The sequence below is a fragment of the Varanus komodoensis genome, unplaced genomic scaffold (assembly GCF_004798865.1).
Source record: "Varanus komodoensis strain SLA01 unplaced genomic scaffold, ASM479886v1 scaffold5, whole genome shotgun sequence".
Lineage (NCBI taxonomy): Eukaryota > Metazoa > Chordata > Lepidosauria > Squamata > Varanidae > Varanus > Varanus komodoensis.
Window position 1 is genome coordinate 28,952,869 of NW_025336087.1, and position 26,464 is coordinate 28,979,332.

Genomic DNA, 26,464 nt, shown 5'->3' on the forward strand with positions numbered 1-26,464 from the left:
TTCCTGAAGCTGCCTGGCGTGTTTAACATTCAGCCCTCTATCAGTCTGCAGAACCTATTGGCCATTAGTCTTACTAAGAGCAGGTTGTGTGGTATTCATGTGACTTAGGTATACAGGTATAGACATGACTTCTATGGTGCTTCAGAAAAAAGACCTATCATGCTTATACATCCAAAATGATGCAGTACCTATGGCTAGATTCCACCTTTGTAGGAAATAAGCACCAGAGGAATGTTAGTGTCTGCACATGAAAGATTCTGCAAACCAATTCACAGGACCAGACTGCTGGGATGATGTGGTTGTGTGGAACCGTGCGCAGTAGAGCAACTATATGACTGTATTGTGGTGACCACAAATATCTCTCAGTCTTGTCTACCATTCCACAATGAAGCTGCAGACATTAGTGGAGGTTACTACAGTACTAAGGTAAGGCACTTAGTCTTTGTGCATGACTGGCAGAGCTCTTGGGTCAACTACTTCCATGTCTCTTCTATGTTTCCACTTCAAATGCAGTATAGCATCTGAACCACAAGACACCTCTTGTGTAGACATAATCAAGCCTATGAGTTTGATCCTGAGTTGCATGCCTTCCAATACAGGCATCATTCCAGAATGTCTGACCTAGAAGGCTAATGTTTCAATGAATCAGCTAACAGACACTGACACAAGGTGAGTGATGAAGGCCGTAATCAACTTTTGATGTGAATGTCTGAGCTGATGGAAATATTCACTCAACTATCAAACTGTTGGATCAAGAATTTAATGTAGCACACAAATTAACTGCTTGAATGCTCCCATGTCAGAATAAGACAAGAATCAAGACATTATTTTTAAAAAGAAAATCAAATGCTAAGAGGTGTGGAAATGTATATGTTTTAAACTGTATGCAAGCTCCAAAAGTCAAAAGAAAGAAAAGAAACGGAAGTTAAGTTTTGACACACAGGCAGAACCAGTAGCACAAATGTATCAGTGGATGGGTAAAGAGAAGTGGTACTGAGGCAGACAACTGAGAAAGAAAATATGAGTATACAAAGATTTAATGACTGCAGCACAGACATTAGACATACGATAACTCTGAATATCTTCAGTGTACTTCTCTTGACATCTGATTGCAATGTAAGCCAACAACACAAAATCCAGAAATTGATCACTACTGAAAAAGATTTACCATGAACACTGTATTTCAGGAAGAGAAATCTGAGTTTGGAGCAGACCACACAATGCATACAAAGTGGTGTTATGAAAGCCAGTATGTTTTTTTTTAAACAAAAAGCAAAGCAGACCCACAAAGCTGTGATTCCAAGTAGAGCAGCAGTGCAATGGGATAGGATGCATAATCCTTTCCCCACCCACCATCTTCTCACTCAGACACATTCCCAAGCTTCTCATCCTCCTATACAGAATTTCAGAATATGAATGACCAAATGCTGAATGCTTGGTAGACATATTTGCCTGTAAGTTCTAGTTAGCCTCTTCAAGGGCTGGTGTCCAACTTTGCGATAGTTGTGGACTCAACAGTTGAGTGCTACTGCTTGCCTCTGTCATTTTAACTTCATGTTTAAAAGGAAGCTCATATGGTTTTGTTGTCTTGTGCAGCTTTTCTAAGCGCCATTTCATTATTTTCCTGAAGTGTTCCTCTTCCAGTTTTTGTTTTTCTTGAAGCTCTAGTTGAAGGAGTTTTTCTTCAAGCTTAAGCCTGATTTCTAATTCTTTCTCCCACTATTGTAGAGAGAGAAAAATAGACAAAAAGAAAAGAGGGACAGAGAAAGACAGCAAAGTTATTTTACTAGAGATCTTGGTATTTGTAAAATCATCTCAATTAAATTTAATGGCTCAACAAGAAATGCAAAAAATAAAACTGGGGATTGGTAGTGGGCATCAGCAGGATTACATGAAACTTTATTAGAACAAGTAAGCAAAGTACACCCTGCTGAGTATATGAATTCCCAAAGGTGCTGTTGGGAAGCCTGCAGGCTCTTGATAAGAAAGTTGGCTCATGACAAAGCACATCTCTAGGACACTGCAGAGTGAGCTGACAATGTGTGGTTCAAATGTCTGAGGAGCAGATATAAGAACCACACCTGGTTCTTACATGGTTTACAATTTCAAACATAATCTCATCTCTCTCTCTCTGTTTTTAGATACATGGAACCTGTGGAGTGAGCAACACTAGCTCCTGGACATCCAGCTAGCTGGGAGACTCAATTGACAAAGAAGAATTATCATGCTTCCCAAAGTGCCATGCTCTGTTATCTGAAAATAAAAGTGTCGAAAGACACAAGGTCAAAAGGCACACAGCTTGCATGCTATCAGCATCACAAAGGAAATACAACTCAGCCACCAGCTGCGGGCTGGCAAGCACCATATGCGTATAAATTGTAGGCAAGTTATATTAATTTCATGCACATTAAAAATATGTAAGTCATCTCCTGTTCGCCAGCTCATGATCCATTTGCAAAATGGCCTTCAGTGCTGAACCCTGTTCAATGTTTTACTATTTGCAAACCATGCTCACACTTTGCACATGTGTTCAGCAGAAGAGAACATGTGTATTTGTGTTAGTAGTGTAAAATAAAGTGCAACCTTTACAACACAGAACACAGGTGATGTGAGCAGTACAACTATTGCACAGGAAAGTCAAAAAGTGTCGAAGGCTGCAGTCAAGGAGAACTTCATATCTCTTGTTTCGAGCCTGTATGAGAACATCATTACCGTATTAATGGAGGCCCTGAAGGTACAGACTTATGTGAAAGAGCAGCAGCTCTGAGTAAAACTGCAATGGAGATGTGTTGTTTATTCGGGAAGAAGTGCAGCTTAAGCTTAAAGAGGAGAGAGGAGAAAGGGTTTGGAAATAATAGCCACATAAAAATAAGTGATATGGCTTTGAGTCACATGGGAAAGGATTTCAGATTCTGTGAAAACTGTGTTTGGGAGGTGACTGATTTTATGAGAGGCCTGCAATTACATTATGGGCTGGCTAATCTTAAATAATATAATGGCTTTCTTTTAACAAAGTATTATAAGCAAACTAGTAGCTTGTGGGCATTTCGCCCCATAGTTACCGTTATTATCAGTTGAGAGAACAGCCTTGAGTTATAAAATATATTTCAGTGCACTTAGTATTTTTGCTGCCTCCAGAGGCAGAAGTCAATGGTGAATTAACTCTAAAAGCTTGTTTAATGTATCAGAAGCAGTATATTCCCCTCCATCTATTCTCCAAACTGGCTTAATAGTAGCAGATACTTAAAATACTTGTTTGAGACAGAGAATGCTCTGAACAGTAATACAAAAAATGCCACAAATGAATCTCTAACCCCAAGTGTTTTTTAAACATCTCCAGGTTGTGTGTGACTGTTAACATTAATAAGAATGTTGATAGAAATTTCAAGTATTTATCTCCACCACAACTTTATGTGGTAGGTGAATGACTTGCCCAAAACAAACCAGTTGAGCTTCAGGCTGACTGAGGATTTGAACTGTTTTTTTTTAATCTTCCATAACAAATCTCTTTCCTCCATTGTAACATACTAGTCCCGGAAGATTAGTGTCAGAAAGAGGAACTGCTTAACATGCTATTTTGAAGGAACAACACTGACTTCCACTCCACTGCTTCTAGCATAGCCAGATTAAAATTTCAAAAGTAACAGATGAAGCAGAAGTATTCAATATTGTGAACCAGAGAGACTTGGGGTTGCGGGGACAGGAGACAACAGTACAGCCTTCAAAGCAGTGATTTTACACACACACCCAAAAGAAGGAGCACCAAAAAATACTAATTACTCCACATAGAAAAAAGAAACTGTCTTAAGGCTTGGGCTACACTGCAATAGCCAGAAACAACCTGAGACTGATCACTGTGTGGCATGCACCAGAAGCAGGAATTACAGATAGTGGGAAGAAAGACAAAGCAACAATGTCTGTGATCTGATCCACCTGCGCAAGAGTACTAGGTGGCAAATTCTGACATGGCCTGGGCCAGCAATGCCTTCTTGCAATGCTCCTCAGTGTAAAAAGCAGAAGCAGAAACCCAATCCATGCTACACTTAGCTCATTGAGGAGAAAGGTTCTAAGCAAAACCCTTTTCTTTGTGCTTATTGTTATTCAATGTACAGAGAGGATTTCTGTACCAAGAATTTCTTTCAGACTTTGTTTTTACTATTCTCATGCAGTTTGATAGGAAATAATGCCTTTGAAAAGCCATTCAAAGAAGAAAAAAAATTGGAGAAATTCTCATGGGCTGGGTTCAGGCTTGTTTGCCTTATTTAAGAGATGGCAAAGGTGTTGTTCATGACTCCATTGTCTTTTATTGTACAATCATCACTCTGGCAACCTGTTGTCTCCTCAGCTTCCAACTTTTCAGTTAAAGCCCAGGGGAAGAACACCATGAGATAATTCCTGTAGTATGACTTTTTCAGATATGAACAGCTTGGGAGGCTGCAGAGCAACAGAGAGAACTATAATAGCAATGAAACACACACACAGCACTCTCAGCTGCCTTGCCGTTCTTAGGTATGCTCAAAACCACCTCACAAATAAACTATAAAATATGCTGAAAATGAGGCAGAGGAAAGGAAACTTTCTTCACTAAAATTATTCAGAAATCTGGTATTTGTGTGTTTGGTGGCTCTGAAACAAAGGTTTGCAAGATTTCAAAATCCAATGAAATTGATTAGACCTTATTATAACATTTAATCAAAATGTGATGGCAAAATTTGAGTATTTTTGTTTGGTTACATGGATGAATATAGTTAATATAATTGTTCATATAACATTTTCTAAATTCTATTTGCAACTTACTTAGCATTTACCATCAAAGGTTGATTGTAAAATACCGACTGTTTTCAAATAATGGCAGTTCCATGTCAGCTGCCCAATACTATGAAAAACTGGATTTTTCTGCAGAATCTTTGGATGTCAAATTATGACTATATACTACCTGGAGAACATCCAACAAGCATCCAGAAAATGTTCACTGTTAAAATTTGCAGAGGACATTGTAATTTGCTTTGGGTTTAAATGAAATGTGCAGAAGCCTGCAATTCACAAATTGCTTAAAAGCATAATCTTGCACATGTTTAGACTAAAAAAAGACATACAACTCCTAGCAATCACCAGAATGCTGGAAGTTGTAGGACTTTCTTCTGTCTAAACATGCAGAGGATTTTGCTGCAACTGCTTGTGTGAAAATTACTACAAATGGCTTGAATGGGCCTGAGAGATGGTTTAAGAGCACACACAGCAAGTTATTTTAAGGATGGTATACTTGACAGGATGTTGCACCTGGAAGCAAATAATGTTACTGTATTGTGCTGATTATTTTTTATTAATGCAAAAAATGAAAAATCTACCAATGCATTATCAGTAAATGAATGTGCCATTTCATGTGGACTAGAATAGATTCATCAGCTCAATAAACTAAGTTTCTGCCTCAGCTTCAGAAATGGGAAGCCTCTTTTCTGTGCACATTCTGCATTTAGTTTGACCAGTAGACAGTCTCTAAGAAGACAAGCATGCATTCAGGGAGCAGCTTCAGACAGAGGAGCACTGCTGGTGAGGGAAGGGAATCGGAGGCAAGACCTGACTAGAAGCTGAAGGAACCTCAAGTGAGAAAGAGCACTAATCCTTGGTAGTGTAATTTCTTGTTTTAAGTTGCCTTGAAGAGTTTATACACAACCTTCTGCAGGACAGGTCAGTGAAACCTTGGGTGAATTGTGCTGACCTGTTCTGTTTTGGAAATGTGTATTTTGGTTTCTTTTCAGTTGCTTAAGGAAGGACTAGCTCTCCTTTGCACGAGTGGTGTGTCCTGCTGGTGAACAGGAAGCATTAGATACAGAGAAGACATCACTACCTTATATTCATATCAGGTCTTTCTCAGATGGAGTAATGCCTTGGATAAAGAACTACAGAACAATAATGACTTATTCCTCATAAGTCAGAAAGGTAATTAATGAACTGCTCAGATCTATTGTGAGTTTATACTATATAGCACTACATTTATGCAACTGCATTTACAAAAATGTTCTTTTTAATACCTACTCTTACCTGTGTCTCAACTATTCTTTTTAGCTCCATATCTGTGCGGGTAAAGTAATCTGGATAGGGATATTTTGGTACCCCAGCTCGCAAAAGTTCTTCCCTTTCGTAAATAAAAAAGAGAGAGATTATTTGAGTTTCATGCTGCAGCTGTGGAAAAGGGCCTTTCCTTCCTTAAACAAAAGTTCCCCAACATCTGGTTCAGTCCCCACATCTGGTTAGGTAAAGTTGCCCTTGCAGAGGAGGAAAAAATATTCAGTCTTCATTAGGTTTCCCTAGTAGTTTTTACTGGATATGTTCCATTTTTTAACAAGCAGGTTTAGTCTTTTATTCACATATTTGTTTTTGCACTTATTTATGGCTCTGTAATTACTCTGAATTCAGATTATAATTATAATCATAAAGATCATTAGATGTTACAGCTTTGTGACTAAAATACATCATATGTGCACTGTTGATGTACTTTGGAGGCTAACTGCTCCCCCCGCCCTAAACATGCTGAGCATGCTTGCAAAGAGTAAAAGAGAAAATATTTCAACAGTATCATTTAACATGAAAAAGTAAAGAGGTAAAAGTAATTGGCAAAAGTAACCAACATGAAGACCAACATCCTGCACATGTAAAGCAAGATTACAGAAAGTTGCAGATGCTGCCATATGGATCACCTGAGGTTCCAGAAAATTCCAGAAAGTGGGTGCCACAAGTGAGAAAGCCCTCCCTCTCATGTGTTCCCCACAACCAGACCTCAGATGGGAGCCATATGCACAATAAGACCACTCCTGGTGACCCCACTATACAGACAGAATCACACAGGCTTCAAAAGTATGCATTGCAACAGTCCTAAGGCTATTTGTCTGGTTTATACCCACATCCTGTGGGAAAAGCAGAACAGTTTGCTCATGCCTACTATAAAGAATTAGTCATAATATTGTAAACTTGAACTATCTGTTGAACTTTTGCCACTTTATTCCCCTCCACAAGGGTCCCATTAGTGGATTGGATCTAGGTATTACCACTGTACCCTAAATTCTGCTATGTGGGGTCATGGGACTGACTGGAACCATGCAAGGGGTGGTAGTGGAGGCTGCAGGGAGAAGTATCAAGTATCACTCCCTGATCCTTCTTCCCCTACTAGCATCTAGTAGCTAGAGAAGGGGCACCACTGGATCCAACTCATGAAACAAGCTGTTCCATTCATCAGCTATCGATCCGAACCCCTAATAAGAAGAGCCAGTGTGGCAAGGTGGTTAAGAGTGCTGGACCGGGATTCAGGAGATCCAGGTTCTAGTCCCCACTTGGGCATGAAGCTCACTGGGAGACTTGGACCAATCATTATCTCTCAGCCTAATGTACCTCACAGGGTTGTTGTGAGGATAAAAAGGAAAGGAGGAAGAGGACTGTGTAAGCCACTTTGGGTTCCTTGCAGAATAAATAGCAGGATAGGAATAAAATGCACTAATAAAGATTGCAGTGGTGAAATTGCTGTTGTTAGAGCTGCCTTCCAATTCTTTTAGAAAGCCATTCCAAAGGTTTTTTTCCCCTACTTACTTATTTTCTTCAATATTCAGATAAAACATCTGATGGAAAGATGAGCAGTTGCATGAAAATTCATCCTGCTACTGGGCTCTGTTCTCAATGCCTTTTGATCTTGCCATCTTGACCCTCTTTTTGACTATGTGGCTGGTTAAATGCCTTTCAGCCTCTTAGTTCGTGTCAACTCCCTCTAAATTTTGTGCCGTATCATTTCAACAAGAGAACTATCTGAATGGCTTAGTTTTTTCCTTGGCATTGATTTTGTAGCACCTGAAGTGCAATTGGTATCTTGCTAAGTGTACACACAAAATAGCTTTGCATTGATTTAAGAGGAGCCTGACAACCAAGGCCTGATCCAGCACATTGTGACCCACGAATGGAAAGAGAGGAGCACTACAGTATTTCCAATGCAGCAGAAAACAGATATCATTCCTCTATTGGAGGTTCCTTCATAAGGATGCAACTTGAAACAATAAATCTTCAAAGTTTTGCTGAAGATGCAATATAGAACCCCTCTATCAATAACCAACACAATAAATACAGCCCCATCTCCAGTATATCAAGCAAACATCTTGGAATCTGCATTGCCAGACAAATTACTGAGAGAAACAGGAAGACATGTTTTCCTCCTGCCTTCACCAAAATTCTTTGCAATGTAATGGTAGAAAGCAATGATGCTTCAACTTTCTGTGCCTTCCTGATGAAGACTTTTTGTTTCACAAAGGCTGGAAGGAGAAGGACAGTAGCTTACTTTCATCCCTCATTCTTCTATCCAGTGTATATACTTTTGTTTATAGAAAGGAAGAAGTTTATAGAAAGCAGAAAGCTGCTCTTCAAGATATATCAAATGAAGAACAGTTTCTCTCAGTGGAGAAAGAGCAAAAAAGTAGTATAAAAGCAAAGAAAATCCAGCCACCATCAAACACATAAACTTTTAAAATAGCATAATATATAAAATAAGAGCTACACTGACAATGTTCAGATCAGGTAGCATTGTACTGGGGCTAAACAGGGGCAGCTCTGTGTCACAGGGCTCTGTGTCTCAGCCTTCCACTATTCAAACATGGTGGTCTGTGGGCTGAACTGAGACGACCTCCCTTTTTCTTCATCTTGGTTACGCAGCAGGTCCCAGTGATCAACTTCAGCTTGTTATCCACCTCACTCCTTTCCTTGTGGTTCCACAAGCTTGGGCCCTCCTCAGCCTTGTCTTATTCAGCATTTGATTTCTTGTGTCATTTCTTCCTAATTCTTCCCAGTGGGCATTTAATTTCAGCCACAAGTTCTCTCACTTGGACTTGAGCCCAATCAGTCACTGCCCTCACACTCCTCCTCTGAGAATCCTATTCCCCAGTTCAAGTGCTTTCATGTTTTTTCCCACCTCCTCCTCTCTAATTTGCTCTTCCTCTTCCTTCCCCTCATCTCTCTTATAGCAGATGCCAGGTGGTGTTGCAGGTTAAACCGCTGAGCTGCTGAACTTGTTGATTGGAAAGCCAGTAGTTTGAATCTGTGCAGCAGGGTGATCTCCCATTGCCTGGTCCCAGCTCCTGCCTACCCAGCAGTTCGAAAGTGTGTAAAAGTGGATAACTGGACACCCACCTCAGTGGGGAGCTAGTGACCTGTGAGGAAGGGTGAGGACCAGCCCTGCGTTGGACCTGCAGTGTCAAACCTGCAGCAGCAGCAGCTGGGCACCTGCAGTGGAGAGAGACAGGAGGACACTGACACTCCCGCAGACCAACACTAACTGCTAGGTGTGCAAAGCTGGCTTGCCTCTTGTGGTGCACCATGGATAGTGCATGACTGAAGAGCTAGCAGTCTTAGGCAGCCAAACCACTTCATTAGCCCAGTAGACTTCCTGGCTAATTGTACCAATGCCATAAGAAAGAAATCTCTCATATTTTCTAGACTAGTACATCCCAACTCTCCCTAACAGCTTTCTTCCCATATGTGGCTCCACTTTCCCATCTGTTTTCAACCAACCACAGCTTTTCATCCTCTACTAAGTTCCTGATGTTCAAGAAGACTTATCTACCTACTGCCTTGGGTGCCCTGGCCTCGACCACTTCCGTGATTTGAGGACCAGGCTCCTGAACCTTTGACTTTTCTTCCTAGAGGTATGAAAATGTCCTGCTAAATGAACCACAGACTATTCGGCTATTCCCTCTTGCATTTCAATCTATAATGACCACAATGTATAAGCAAATCCCCCTGCTTGTTAACCTTATTGTTTGCAGCCAATGTAAGTTCCTTCCTTTTCCTCATTCCTCTTATTTATACAAGCTTTGAACTATTTTTGTCTAGGATTTGTTGTTTTTCCCTACCTCAATCTCTGTAATGATCTTAATTGCAAACTAACAATTGGTGTTTTATGCTTCTAGGTTTTCTTCTTATTTCTGGATTTAGATGCTTGATTGTTTCATCTTGGTTGTAAATTAATGCTTCCCTGAGTCTCTCTTGATTGCTTGTTGTAGCTAGATCCCACTGTATGGGAAAAAACGGTACCAGGAGATGTGCTGAATTGTAATTTTTTAATTTCAAGGAAGGACTTCATATTGACTTCCTGCTAGGTTGGTAATTGAAGTCATTTTATTTATGTTGGAAGTGTCAGATAATAACTCCTTCAGTCTGTGCTCCAGTGCTATGCACACACAGTATGAGGCTAATGTACATTAAACAATATGGGGGTGATGAGGCTTGACATCGCCTAATGTAAAGTGATGCATGCCTCAGTACTAATATTGAGATTTTCTTTTTAATTTGCAGTTTGCTTTAAATGGACAGGATCTGATAGCTGCAGAGCATGGCATTTTTGTCAATAAACCTTGTATAAAATGACACAATAAGTAATAAGCAACTAAAACACTGCCAACTTTTTCTGCAATTTCCTGCATGGGCTACTACTGGGAAATGTTATTTAGGTCACAGTACCTGGCATCAGTACAGTCATGTTTACCACAACCTTAATTGCAGGTTCAATTGTTCCCCTGCTGCACCTTAGCTATTATGGGATTCTGATTAGTCAAAGCCTTCCTTCCTATGGATGCAGACCGCTGAGGTTTCTGCCTGTTTGAATAAGAGTTGCTTTGCTGAACTGACAATGCAAGACATTTAAAAAATGGATATTGCCCTCTCACAGTCAAGCACTTGTCCTCCAATATTCTGTGGCACCCCTCCTCCCACCATAACACAGGGGACTTGATCATTTATTTCAGAACTCTATTCATTCCAGAATGGAGTTACATTTGTTATTTACAGACTATGGGGAAAAGTACAGTGATCTCAGTGGAAAGTATCAGAACATAAAACAGTTTTGCTTGTACTTACATTAGATCCCAATTCTGCCCATATTGAAAAATGGGCAGGGTTACATGGTTACATTCAAATAGCATCTATTATAAATTTTTTAACAGCCTAAACATTCTGACCTTCCTGCACTTTGGCTGAGGGAAACTTGTGTAACGTGGACATATGCGTAACTTTCTCAGTCTCTGTGGTATTTCTTTATGTCTGGTGCCACACAATTCCCTGTGAACAACCAGTACAATCTAGGAAGGGCTGCAAGGACAATTCAGAACACATGATTCATTTCAAATGCACCCAGGCTGATTGAAATCAATGGAACTGAGGTAAAAATGCTAATAGTTCAAGTCCTATTGAATTCAATGGGCATTGAACTTACCTTTTCCCATCAAGAGAATACAGTGAACCCTTCTACATATGATTTCATTGTTCATAATTTCATACTTTATTAGATCAAATATAAAGGCTTTTCAAGAGTACACAGAGTTTCTTCTTAATTATATACAACTATTTTTCAATCTCAGATCAGCATAACTTTTTTTTCCCTGTTCAACTTTAGATAGCAGCTCATAGGCTCTTTCCTAATCCTATGCAACCACAAACAGCCATTGCTCCAGAAGAGAAAGAAGTTGCACAAGAATATATATTTTGTTGAGTTTTATTTTATACAACAAAAAGTTTCCATTGCCATTTTAGGGATATGAAATATATTTTGTTCTCATAGGTATTTCCCCTGAGTAGCAGATTTGTGATTTACTGATGGATGGAAGAGAATCAATTCTCAGGGTCTTGCACTCACTTTAGAAAAGACTGTTCTTATCGCAATGGTATTCTTACTTTCTGCAAAACCATTTAATCTTTCTGACATGAAAACATGGATATTTAACCTATTGTGAACCCTAATGAGTGTGTTCACATCTTACAGTAGAATCCTATCCTCGAATTGCCCCGGCTGGACAAGGTGAAGGATAGGATATCTCCTATGTTAGCACAGATCCAAGTTATATTAGCATAATAAAACTGAGTAGTAGTGGTGTCATTCTGCTATGTAACTTTAAGTCAGTGTAACTTCCATGTTGTTGTAAGGATGAATTACAATACAATTACAACTGCAATGGCTTAACTGATTCAGCTATTAATGGCTGCTAGTCATAATAGCTGCCTGCTACCTCCAGGAACAGAAGTGCCATGCCTTTGAATACTAGCAACTGGGAACAGTGACAGAGTGTTGATAACCTCATGTCCTCCTCTCCAGAGGCATCTGAGAAGATCAGGATCTTGGACTAGGTAGGCCTTGGTTTGATCCTGTAGGAGTCTTTTTGTTTTCACAAAAGTAATGAATGGGCAGAGTTGGGTCACAGTGAAAGAAGAGTACAGGAATGGACAGTTCTAGCAAAATGTTTTGCCTCCTCAGTACTAAGTTCCACTACTCCTGCTGAAAGTTATGACAACAAAACAGAGATAATCATAATTAAATATATATAATTCTGAGATTATTTCTTCTTCTGTTGTATTTTGTATGTTTATATTTCATGTATTTTGTGTTTTATGCACTCTAACTCATGAATTGCTTATGCTTGCTCCTCTGGGAACTTTGTTGAAGGGTGTGGTGAAATGTCATAGGTAAATGAATATGTAAGTGCATACACATACAAAGGAAAGAGGACACCTTTATTACCAGGATCCTCAAGCAAGTAATACTTTGGAAATGCCATGCCGATACCATTAGTTTTATATAGTTTAACACCTTATACAAGACTGTTTTCTGCTGAACTTTTTAAAAAGAAGAAATAACAATTAATAAATCTGCACAACCACATAATTTCCAAAACCTGCTTTTCTGCTTTTTAAGTTTCATTGCATCAGTGAGCTTCTGCCATGTAGTGATAGATCCTTTGTCGTAACACAAACCTCCATGATGCCTTTTCCCATTTAGAGCTGTGACATCTGATTCCATAGCCCACTGGAAGTTCCCAGTAGCCATCAAAGCTGCCATGGACAGTGTGGCTTGTGTCGGGTGTGACCAGGACTCTACATCTGATCAGGTGTGGGGGGGGGGGCAATAAGTCGCAGGGTGACCATGTGCCCTAATGGACAGATTATAGTTCTTCATTTGAAGGGCTGCTGAAAGACAGTCCTCTCTGTACTGATCCAAATCCAGTTGAAAGATAAATAACTTTTAAGAAGGAGGGCAAATAGCCTTGCCTGTCAAAAGTTTGTACCTGGACAACAGACAAAGAAGGAGCTCAGGTCATAGTCTTCCCTGCGATGGTAAGATGTACTATGTTTCAATTTAAATTATAGCAAGTATTTCTAAATATGCATCTATATACATATTTTATGACATACATATTTCATATAAATTTGTATGCTTTTTTGTCTTCTTTTTGGTGATGTATCCTCTTTTTGGCTGCCCTAGCAGAGAAGCCAAAGCATTTCAGTCTGTTCTCCCCTTCTTTTGCACCCAGAATATCTGATAAATATTTTTAGTTAAGGAAAAAATACACCTCATAGTTTGAACAATATAGATTTGCAGTGTGTTTCAGCAAAGGAAACACAGATTATGCTCCTAAATTACCCAGGAAACCAAATTTAAAACTAGAAAGTGAATTTAGTACTTTCACAAATAATCAAGTCTCAAGTAAACTAGGTTGTGCTGTTGTTGTTGCTAAGAAATTCAAACTTAAAACCATGATGAATGTTTAGTCACTAAGAAATATGATTAGCTGACACAGATATTATTCTGTGTACTGTTCTGATTAATGGACTTAAATGTGGTAAACAAATGCTTATACAATAACCTCATTTTCAGCTTTGTTGGGCAGGAATAATAAATAATCATTCTGCATAATAACAAAAGGTACAACCCAACAAGCATGGCTGCATTTCAACCTTGGTTCATGTTAATAAGGTTTGCAGTGAATGGGGACAGGGCTACAGCATTGCTTGATAGATTGCATTTTAATACTACAAGTCCTTACTTGCAAGTAAGTTAGATTTATATGCTCGCCAGATTCTACAAATATGCATATATCCATGCTGTAGAAATGGTAAAATTTATACCTGAAAGAGAGAGGTGTGCTTTAAGCTTCACTGCAGTGTCTTCAACATTTAAAAGCCTGCATAAAATTAAGAGTTTTCACTTCTGCTGCCCATCTGTGCTTAATTTAGACTATAACTTAGGTTAACTTCCAAAAACTTATTTGCCAATATTGTGATTTAGAATATCTAACATATCTGTTGTTTTTAGAATATCTAACATATCTGTTTGTTTGGTTGTCTTCTACCAAAGATCTTACGGTAGAGCTCTTTATTGGTTAGGATGAAAGAGAGAAGGATCACTTAAAACCTACAACTATTACAAGGCAAAACCTGGAAATAGGAGGCCAGCTGGAACATGCTCTGGTAATTCCATTCAATTTTTTCTCAGTCAGCTGTTGCTTCATGGTTACAGTTCTACTTTAACACTCAAGAGGAGTAAAAAATATTGTCAGTATCTACTGAGGAACAAGGAATAGAAGCAATGCAGGGTTCAATTTGCAAGTCTAAAGAGGCTTGGATAGCATTTACTGCACAGGTTGTGCATAGCTTTGGGACTTTTTTCTTTCAAAATCTCAGAAAAATTGATATATTTTCCTTTAAAAGCCAGATATATAAGATTTGTTTGGTTTAATGTAATTGTCATGAGCTATCCATTTAAGTGTGTATTTGCATATAAATCCTATGACCACCCATGAACACCCACACTGGTATCCAAGAGATTATTTGCAAATGAGTAGTTTCAGGCTTTGACAGTTTATGTATTTTTCTTCTTTGGAAACAGAATACTCTTAAAACTAAAGGAAAATAAATGCAGAGGAAGAAGTTACAAAACAGCATCTTGAAAATAAATGTTTAATTTCATTCAGTGAGACTTTCCAAAACAAAAACCAAAAAAAGAAAAAGAAAAAAGGACAATCTGTGGATAAGCACTGTTCTATAGCCAAGAAGCTGAATTATCATTATGATGGATGCTTTTTGTGTTTAATCATCTCCCTTTGTGTGTTTCATTTTGGAAAGGACCATAAGAAAAAAAGGTAAACATAGCAAATTGGTAAGCTACTGGCAAAATGGTCAAGAGACAGAAAGACTGATCTTTGGTACTAGAAAGCAGAATGAGCTGACTGCAAGTTTGGCATCTAAGTTTTGATGATTTAATTAAAACTTACAGGGGATTCTTATCTAGAAAGAATTAAGCAAAGTATACAGGAAAAAGAAAATGCAGTCATGAAAAATATTTCAAAAGTGATGGGATTAACAACTTGGATTAAAATAGCAACCCAGACAGCACAACACAACAGAACAATAGTGATAACTAAGAATGTTTAGGAAGTTGTACTCACTCATCAAAGTCAAACCTTAAGAGAAAATAGGGAGTCAAAAATAGAAAAAAGCTTGGTTCTAAGGTGGCAAAGAAGCTCACCAACCAACCAACCAACCAACCACTTCTGTTGGAAGCTGCAAGACAGATATATGCTTGTGGGTTCCAAATCACTTCTTTAGAATGGGCTTTTTATCTTGACCCTTTTTCTCTCAATTGACTACATCAGGTGTATAGTCTTTGTTCTCAGAGTAGTTTAAGACACTGTATCTGTTCTACTGTTCACATAATAAAAGACATTTTATTAAGAATACTTAATAAAAGTATTCTTTATATTCTAAGTGAGCCTAAGAGTGTCTTATTACAGAGAATTAACGAATAGACACGTGGGCAAAATACAGATTCAGACTCCAGCAAAATATCTCATGCCTCTCATGGAGATTTGGGGTTGACACATGCTTCATATATGGGTACCAACTCAAACTTATCCCTAGTTGTAACAATATGATGGACAAATGAGCTGACAATTTTTTTCTATTTATATTTGAGAGGGGGATAATTGTGTTCCATCTATTTCTTCCCTAGCAAAAACTTTTAACATTTGCCTAATGGGGTCCTTTCAAACTTTTGTAGAATAGAATTTACTATTCCTTCCAGGTAGATGCTAATATACTATTCCAAAATACCAGTATATTTTTCTTTTTCGTAGTTCTGCTTTCCAAACAACATATTTGAATTCATTGCCACCCTTTTCTCTTCCTCTTTAGACAAATCTTCCTGTTTATATAATTTTAAAAATCTCCTTTCAGACATGTACATACAATTCAAATTTTACATTCCACTTTGAAGTGACACATAGAATTGATTTTTCTGAGCTTGAATTAAAATAGCTTTATTTACACCATGTATGAGGCATGGAGGTGACTAAAAAGATTTTGGCCTGATATTTGATTTGAAGAACATGTTTCACATTCTGTTATTTATTCAAGCTACAGTTACACCAAATGTGAAACAAAATGCGATCAGGTTGACAAAAAGCACAACTAACATGAGATTCCCCCCTGCACTCCGCCAAATGTAAGCAACATACCTCAGAATACCCCATCAGAGGCAATTTCCAAGAGATTTATTTTCTAATTGTAATAGTAGTATGTAGTTGATTAAAGATACATTTTAGCAGAAGTATCTGGGGGAAAGCTGATTGGCAATTATCTTTTATTGAACTTCTGTTGGTATGTGCATATATTTAGATTACAGATGCATAAATGCTTGCACATGACCACCAATAAGAATAGGACTATCAGAAAGGTATTATCAGCCACTTTCGTATGATGCACGGCATACTTTTGAAATGGAAATGCAATCGAAGACACTGCTTTGTAAAATTTATCTTTCTGGTGCATGAGACAAAATATATGAGGATCCAGTATTATGCATCAGATATAAGAAGGTGGAAGGTTCAGTCCCTGATATTCCTACGTGGGTCTAGGAAGAAATTGTGCCTGAAACCATCACTCACTGTGGACAATATTTAACTAGGCAGCCCAATGGACTGGCGCAGTAGAAGGTACCTTCCTATGCCTCCAAGATCTCAAGTTAGTGCCTTTGTAAGAACTAGGTTGCCATTTTGATGGGGTGGTTCAATCTGTCACAATACGCTTGCAAAATCTTATGAGAAATCTGCAGTATTAGTCCAGTATTACACTTGCTTAAAGTTTGCTGCTCTCACTGGTGCAGTTTTAAGTTTACTATCAAGTTATACAGTGGTACCTTGGCTCACGGACGCCTCAGTTCATGACCAAATTGGGTCACGAACAAAAATTTCATAAAAATTTTGACTCAAGTCACAAACTCCGCATTGGGTGGCGACCGCAATCGCGGCCATCACCCCACCCCCCATCCCACGTTGGGAGATGGCCATGATCGTACTGGGGGTGGGGGGGAGATGGCCGAAATCGCACCCATCTTTCCTGCACGAGTACGCCTGTGATTGCACCCGGCTTTCCTGCACAAACGCAACCGCAATATCGGCCATCTTCCCCCCTAGCACATTTCCCCCGCAGCGCGCCTGTGTTCGTACCCGTCTCTCCCCTCTCCCAGCATGCCCGTGGCCACGCCCATCTCTGCCCCCAGCATGCCTGCATTTGCACCCATCTCTCCCCCCAGCGCACCCACATTTGCTCCCGTCTCTCCCCCCCCCAGCATGCCCGTGATCGTGCTTGTCTCTCCCCCCGCAGTGAGCCGGGATGATGGGCGTGTGCAGGGATGAGGAGCGCGATCGCGGTTGTGCAGGGGGGGCAGAGAGATGGCTGCCATCTTTGTTCTTTGTCACTTTGCTTCACATTTTTCTGCTTAAAAAAATAGCTACAGAACCAATTAACCTTATTTACATTGAACCATATGGGAAAATTTAACTTGGGTCACAACCAGATTAAGTTTGTAAGCCAAGGTACCACTGTATCCTTATAAGGTTGCTTTGTTTGTTTGTTCTTCTTTTTATTGATGGGAAGGTCTTGCTGTATTAGTCAAGAGTTGTTTTAGTTAAAAGAGCTTGAGGGAGCAGTATTGCTTGAGAAGGAAGGGCAGGGCTCACCGGTACTCCACTGCCCAAGGCCCACAAAAGCCTTCCGCCAGCCCTGCAGCAGTTCAACACAGTGTAAGGCAGATTCCTATGCTCCTGTGAAACTTAGCCTGCATTCCTATTCAACTGAGATACATGAAGATGAATTGTATTAAAGGCAATATCTGAGGCCTAGTTCCGTAAAGTGTTAATAAAACAATGAAGGACCTGCCCTGTTTGTGCTGCATTGGACAGGCAGTGGCTAGTGCTACTCTGCTTGAACTGAAGGAGCTACACCTTTCTTTTAAGCACAGATGGTAACACAGGTAAGCAATTGTGATTGTCCTTGGGTAGTGATGCTTAAACAAAAGTACACATTTATACATTTTCGCAGGATTCCGTGATCCTTTTGATCTGGCTTGCTCCAAAAAGAACTGCTAAAATACAAACTCAAACAGTTTTCCTTAAATGCAATATACTCTTTTCTCACAAACTCCTGGCACATTTTTCTTTTCCTAGGCCTTACTGTATTTAATACAGTTGGCATATTTATATAAGTTCACATGCAAATATAACTATTATTAACTGATCAGATGCATAGTTTCTACATTTTTATTATCCATGGCTGATGGATTTTGGCGTCATTTGGTAAACAAGGATTTGGAAAGAAAATATGTAATACAACATTATCCATTTTAAAAAGCAGAGGGTGCCTACCCTGCCCCACACTTTGTATCGAATTGTATATAGAAGTACAGATGCTTTATGTCAAGACATAAAACTTCACCACAGCTAGAGCACACTTCTTTGGTACCTATTAATGCACATCTGCTGTTTATTATCACATTGTTTTTAATAAATAGTTCAGAATTATTTAATAAGACAGCAGCTTTAATGTTGCATATTAAAAACCAGAACAAGTGCATTTAATAGACCACCTCAGATCTTAGCTCCATAGGAAGATAGCTGTGCTGTCACTTTCAATTTGAATTACATACATAATCCTGAAGAATCTTAATTGCATTCATCTTGACAGAAGTCTGTGTTTGTAGTACTGTTCTCATCTGTCTTTTATTATACAGATAACCATTCATGTATCTTCTATTCCAAAACTTTCCAATACTGTAGCATGTAATGGAAGTCATTTTATTTTAGCTCAAGTGGTCTTCAAACAGAAGTCATGACTTGAAAAGTTTAACTGGTTTTCCTCATGTCTTTGAATAAAGGAATTTGGTATTATTAATTTTTATTATTCATTTTAATTAATTTAACTAACAAGATTCAAAACCCTGTTCAGTCATACTGCTGATCTCTCAACTTTACCTACCTCAGAGTTGTTGTGAAGACAACATGGGTAGGAGACTCTATATACAACACTAAATTGTTTAGGGGAATGGTAAGTTAAGAATGTATTATACAATATAATACTGGCTTTTTGACACTCTCTATGAGCTATTCGAAATCCTAAAAGACGATGCAGTTAAAGTTCTACATTCAATATGCCAGCAAATTTGGAAAACTCAACAGTGGCCACAGGATTGGAAAAGGTCAGTTTACATTCCAATCTCAAGGAAGGGCAATGCCAAAGAATGTTCGAACTACCGCACCATTGAACGCATTTCACATGCTAGCAAAGTGATGCTCAAAATCATACAAGCTAGGCTCCAGCAGTATGTGGGTCGAGAACTACCAGAAGTACAGGCAGGATTTTGAAGAGGCCAGGGAACTAGAGATCAAATGGCCAACATACGCTGGATCATGGAGAAAGCTAGGGAGTTCCAGAAAAACTTCTACTTCTGCTTCATTGCCTACGCTAAAGCCTTTGATTGTGTGGATCAAATTCTGGCAAGTTCTTAAAGAGATGGGAGTACCAGACCATCTTATTTGTCTCTTGAGAAACCTATATGTGGGTCAAGAAGCAACAGTGAGAACTGGACACAGAACCACTGATTGGTTCAAAATTGAGAAAGGAGTTTGGCAAAGCTGTATAATGTCGCCCTGCCTATTTAACTTATATGCAGAGCACATCATGAAAAAAGGCGGGGCTAGATGAATCACCAGTTGGAATTAAGATTGCTGGGAGAAATATCAACAACCTCAGATATGCAGATGATACCACTCTAATGGCAGAAAGTGAAGAGGAACTAAAGAGCCTCTTGATGCTGGTGAGCACAAAAGTTGCTGGAGAGCACAAAAGTTGGCTTGAAACTCAACCTTAAGAAAACTAAGATCATGGCATCCAGTCCTATAACTTCCTGGCAAATAGATGGGGAAGAAATGGAGGTAGTGACAGATTTGATTTTCTTGGGCTCCAAGATCACTGCAGACATTGACTGCAGCCAAGAAATTAAAAGACACTTGCTCCTTGAGAGGAAAGCTATGGCAAATCTAAACAGCATACTAAAAAGCAGAGACATCACCCTGCCAACAAAAGTACGTACAGCCAAGGCTATGGTTTTCCCAGTTGCAATGTATGTCTGTGAAAGCTGGACCATAAGGAAGGCTGAGTGTCGAAGAATTGAGGCCTTTGAATTGCGGTGCTGGAGAAGAATCCTGAGAGTCCCTTGGACTGCAAAGAGATCAAACCAGTCAATCTTAAAGGAAATCAACCCTGACTGCTCTTTAGAAGGCCAGATACTGAAGATGAAACTCTAATACTTTGCCCCCCTAATGAGAAGGAACAACTCACTGGAGAAGATCCTGTTTCTGGTAATGATTGACAGCAAAAGAAGGGGGTGGCAGAGGATGAGGTGGTTTGATAGAGTCACTGGGGTAGCGGGTATGGGCTCGAGTGGACTCCAAGGGATGGTGGAAGACAGGAGAGCCTGGAGGAATGTTGTCCATGGGGTTGAGAAGGGTTGGGCATGACTTTGTGATTAAACAACAAGATAATCTGTCGGGAAGTGGTTACCTTAAGCATTTATAACTAAAATCAAATGTTGGGCCAATGCTTTTTGAACAGCATCCCTCTGTGGAACCTGACAAGCTTCTTTAGAAGTTGAAAGCAACTTCAGAAACAGTAATGCTACAGCTGCCATTCAAGAGAATAACAGTCCAGCATTGCATGTGGTATCACAGAATCATAGAATAGTAGAGTTGGAGAGGGTCAAGAAGACCACTGGATCCAACCCCCTGCTCAGTGCAGGACTCCCAGGTTAAATCATCCCTCTCAGATGGCTCTTCAGTTGCATCTTGAATGCCTCTAGCGTGGAAGAACCCACAACCTCCCTAGGTCATCGGTTAAATTGCCATACTGCTCTGACATTCAGGACATTCTTTCTAATGTTCAGCCAGAATGTAGTTTCCTGTAATTTCTGCCCATTATTCCATGTCCTGCACTCTGGTATTATCAAGAAGAGATCCCGTCCTTCCTCTTTGTGTCAACTTTTCAAGTATTTGAAGAGTGCTAGCAAACCCTTCCCCTGCCCCGGTCTTCTCTTCTTGAGGTTAAATATGCCCAGCTCTTTCAACCTCTTCACATTGGGCTTTGTATGCAGTCCCTGGATTATCCTTGTTGCTCTCTTCTGAACCCTTTCCAGTTTGTCTGCATCTTTCTTAAACTGTGGTGCCCAGAACCAGGCACAGTACTACCGATGAGGCCTAACCAGTGGTGAGTAGAGGGGAACTAGTACTTCATCTGATTTGGAAGTGATAGTTTTATTAATTCAGCCTAAAATAGCATTTGCCCTTTTTATAGCTGCATCACATTGTGGACTCATATTCAGCTTGTAATCTACAGTTCCAAGATCCTTCTCACTTACAGTATTGCTGAGTTGGGTATTCCCCATCTTGTAATGATGCATTTGTTTTCTTTTGCCTAGGACCAAGTTTCCAAGGACTTGCTTATTATTTTATTTATTAGATTTCTATGGCTCTCTTGACATTTATCTCCATTAAATTTCATTCTGTTGTCAGCCCAGCACTCCAACCTATCAAGATCTCCTTGAATGCTGTTTTTGTCTTCCAAGGTATTAGTTATCCCATCCAATTTTGTGTTATCTGCAAATTTGATAAGTGTTCCCTGCACTTCTGCATCCATATCATTGAAAATCACTGGACGCAAGACTAAACCCTGCGGTATCCTACCTGTTACCTATCCCCTGTTTGAGAAGGTGCCATATGCTAAGCCTTAGGGTATTTTTAAAACCCCAGTTAAGATATTTAAACTTATTGATAAATATCACATGTATCTTCATTCACACAAATGGTTTAGAAAATAAAGCTTTATGAACAGCCATGGGAAAGTAGGAAACACTTCTTCATACAGCTACAAACTATGGAACTCACTGCCACATGAAGGTGGGTTTAAAAGGGGATTGGATAAATTCATGGAAGAGAAGGCTATCAATGGCTACGAGTCTTGGTGGCTATACATTTCCTTCAGTATCAGAGGCAGTATGCCTACGAACACCAGTTGGTGGAGCAAAAGGGTTATTGTACCCATATCTTGCTCAAGGAATCTGGTTTGCAGCTGGTTGCCACCATGTGTATAGAATACTGGACTGAATGGACCATTGGTCTGAGACATGCATTTTCTTAAGTCCTTGGAATTTGAGGTGATTTTTCAGGCTCTCTCAGCTGCCCTGAAACATAAGAGGTCTTGAACAACATGCCTCCACTGGGACAATGCTGGAGCCCTTCCACACACCCCTCATGCTTGCCCTCAAACTACAATCAACTCCACTACCATCAGCTTTACACTCTGCAGGGGCAGGTTTGCCAAGCTTTCTTCTGGCATGGCACCTGCATTTTTAACAGCTGTGTGATATCATGCTGAGATGGAGAAAGTACCACAAATGCCTGCCTGAAATGCTGTCGTTTAAGATATGGGAACTTTGCCAGATGAAAAGACAGCAATCCAACAGGAAAGAAGGCAGGGAGAAATGTGCAACTTCCTAAGATACTCTACTGTTCAAAACTGTTTTTAGCACACTGAGAACTTCATACTATTTTTAGTCTTATTTTAATTTTACGTGCTGCATTGTTTTTCCCTTTAGCTGCAAGTTTGTCTTGTTTTGTACTATGCAATGCTTTTAATCAGTATTTGTTGTTTGCATTTTAGATATTTCATTTCCTGAGAACTCTGATTATTGGGTGATCTAATAGTTGAATTAGTCTGTCAATCAACTGTTCAGAGTGGACTGATAGAGAAGGCTCCTAGTTTATGGAACAAACTGGCTGTGTCAGTTTTCCTAGAGTCTCCTTTTAAGAGTCTGCAAACAAGTGTTCATATCTGTATGTGTGTGCTTAAATCACCCAGCAAATTAATTTTGCAATGACTGTTTGATTATGAGAAATCCATATATTGTGAGGTCATTAGTTACACTCTGGAAATCTGTAATGACATATGGTGAATGACTGTCCATGAAATAAGAGAGCTAGATACAATCTGTAGCTCCCACAGTAATTAATATGGCTAAACAAAAATTAGATAGCATTGTTAGGGTTAAATTGATGATAAAAATGCCTTTGCAATTCCAGCTCAACAGATCAGACCTTAGACAAATAATTTAATTTCTTTTAATCTGATTCACATCATCAACAGAGATGTGTAGTGTTTACCCAATCTACAAAGACAATAATATAATTGAACTTAGGGGGAAAGGGGCTCTTAACAATTGCTAGTTCTTAATTTAAAAAAAAATCCAAGTACTAATCAAAAATATTTTGCTTAGTTTTGTTGGCAAGCACTCCTTAATGCAGTCTTGCACCATAATCTTAAACCTATTGATAGTAGAAACCATACTATACCAATGGATTCCACCACCAATTATCCATATTAAGGATTAGGTGGCCCTAAGCAAGTTGTCTCAGAAATTAGTTCCACCAAGGTAACTAGCTCTTAATCCTGGCTAAGTGTGCACAGAATTGCAGCCTAAGGCTGCAGTCCTATGAATGTCTAAAGGCAACATTATAAAAATACCCAAGGTAACACTGAAGCTCATCCAGGTAATGTAGTTTTGCTGTATTTGTTATCATTAGTACAAATATGCATAAGGTTCACCCTTGATGATTAATTCACTAATACTTATGTATAATTCACTTTTTCTTAAGTGGCAGGGTAGGAGCAAAGGCTTCATGCAACCACACAAGCATAAAGATTTATTTTTTCAATTAATATTGTGTCAGGCTGCTAAGGCAAATTCACAATGGGATGAGGAACTTTGAGAAATACAGCCCCTTGCCATTGATTAAAACTTACCTGTCAGAACAGAGAGAACATTAATGATGCCTGCATTTGAATTTGCCAGGACAAAGATGGAGAAAGATGTAGAACTATCTAAAGCGGGACTGTCTCCTTTTTTCTAGTTGCTATTCATTCACCCTTGGAGCGCTCCTCAAAAATAATACCGCAGCTCCTCTTCTGTGAGTTGGAAAACTTGGAAAAAGATTTTGTACATATCTCCTTTTCTGCTGTTACATCATACATGCCAGCAGAGCATTCATATTTTAATGCTTGTACCAGCTCTCACTTCCCTATGCTGAACTGCATTTGTAACTGAAGTTGCAAAAACATGTCAGTCAGCATCCATCAATGAAATGGCCAGGAAAACCAGCTCAACCTCTGATCTATCCATTGAAGAGCAGCATCAGAGCCATTGGTAGCCCTTAGGAGACCTAGTCGCAGTCACATATCCTTGTATGTGTGCTCAGAAGCACAAGAAGATATGATCATCACAATGGAAATATCAGTGTTTACTGATGAAATGAGAGAAAAGTGCAAAGGTTGTAGAGAGGGGGAAAAGAAAGAGGTCTGGAAATTCAATTGCAAAAGTTCACCATGTTTGTGGTGGCCTTTGGAACACAGCATTTTGCACAAAATGAAAATTTGTTCTGAAATGTGTGTAGATATCAACTTATTAGTTTTGGGGTCTTTGTAGTTCAGTTTTGTGAAGGCAACTGGAAATGTGTACAAGTGCTTTCTGAATGCAGCAGGTGGACTCGTCTTTTGAGCTGGGCATGTCCTGTGGATCCAAAACACTTCAGAAAAGTTTAGAAATATTCCTGTATTTTTACCCTGCAGGTCTCTTCCATTATTCCCTTAGCGGCTGATTAGTAGTGGAAGAGATGTAAATATATCTATGCTAGTTATGCTATTATGTTATTTTGCTTTCCCACTACTATGATAAATTAATATGTAGATCAGCCAACAGTTCAGATAAAACTTGTTGCAAGATCAACTGTATTCTGAGCTTTCCAGTTTCAGGTTCTGAAGTGAATTTAATTTGCTTCCACTGTGCTCTCTGTAATTGATCTGCCATGAGATACAACACTCATAATCTTTCAGGGAGATTAAGATAAATGTAAATCACTAAAATATTCTACTACAAAAATGAAATGTCAACTCAAGCTGTATCTGCTGAGGATTAGCTGTAGCTCAAAATAAACAAAATAATATGGTCCAGATTTAATTGATAGCAAAGCATTCCTTACTGAATGCAGGATTGATATTTACTAGCAATATTCATTTAACTAACAATTGTAGCTCTAAGTATAGGTGGCATTTTAATCATAATGAAGTAAGTGGGATGAGTCTTTGGATCTGGTGGAGTTACTCATACTGTATTCCAACATGGCAATCCCACTCCATTAAATATACTTTGATCAATAGTTGACATCTAGGTTCAGACATCACAACAACTCAAGGTTTTTTTTTAAACAAATGGGCTGGTGCATGCTGCACAGCCACTTCCACTGTATAGGGAAGCAGCTAAAAAAGCCAAGGGACATTCTGTTGCTGCCATGCACGAAACAACAACCCTGATTCACTAGGGGGGAAGACAATTCAGAGCTGAGACTCAGAATTAATCCCTGGGTTGCAACTTTGGTTGTCTCTCCCCAACAAGCCAGAGTTCCTGACTTACAAAGAACATTAAACAACCCAGGGACTGCAAGCAGTAGTGATCACACAGAGTCCTCCAGTCTGCTGCACTCTCAGCGTGACATTCTGTTATGACATCAAAATTGGGCCTAAGAAATTAACTGGATCCTGGGTTACATATTTACAATGTACTCCTGCTAGCCTTGCATATGTAGGAGAGCATGAGGAACCACCCTGTAGCAGCAACTATAGTCCTGCACTACCCTTCTAAACTGATTCCATCTTGGACTACTGTGAGGTCTTCTGCCCCTTTGCCATGTCCATCCAATAGCTCATTCATCACAGAGGGCTGTGTGCACATTTTATTTCTGCTCTCTCCAGAACTAGGGTGTGCACAAAGGCTATAGGAGAAAACAAGCTTCTGGGAGCATCATCCTGACAGTGGTGACAACAGAAACAAAATGGGGATTAAAGAGGAGTCAAGCTCTGACCTTCCCAAAAAGAAGCGTTTCTGTATTTCACCTTAACGGTAATTTAGACTAAAAATGTAAAGTATTAATGGAGTGAAGAGTAAAAAGTCTTCCCCTGGCCCAAATGCCTCCTAAAAAAATCAAAAGCCAAGCAGTGGAATCTGGTGGGACCCTTTGAAGAGGGAATTCCACAGCCTAGGCACCAGAGATGTATAAGCCCAGTCTTATGTTCCTACCTTCCATGCACAAGACAGGGGACACACAGATGCTGGCAAACCCACGGACACCAAATGAAGATGAAAGAATATTGAAGTGATATAGTTTGAGCAATCCACACCAAATAAGAACCTGGCTGCTGCATTTTGAGCCAATCGAAGCTTACTGCAGGG

The 26,464-nt window shown here is 39.4% G+C and overlaps 1 protein-coding gene across 1 annotated transcript in view; it reads right to left on the reverse strand.

The window, feature by feature from the left end:
* Positions 1-1,461: 1,461 nt before the first annotated feature.
* Positions 1,462-26,464, reverse strand: part of TMEM232 (transmembrane protein 232) — a 152,482-nt gene continuing 127,479 nt past the window's right edge. Inside the window, exons 12-13 of the mRNA XM_044446156.1 lie at positions 6,043-6,136; positions 1,462-1,719 (exon numbers count right to left, since the gene is read on the reverse strand). Of these exons, the coding sequence (XP_044302091.1) occupies positions 1,462-1,719; positions 6,043-6,136 (352 nt within the window). The remainder of the gene's footprint in view (positions 1,720-6,042; positions 6,137-26,464) is intronic.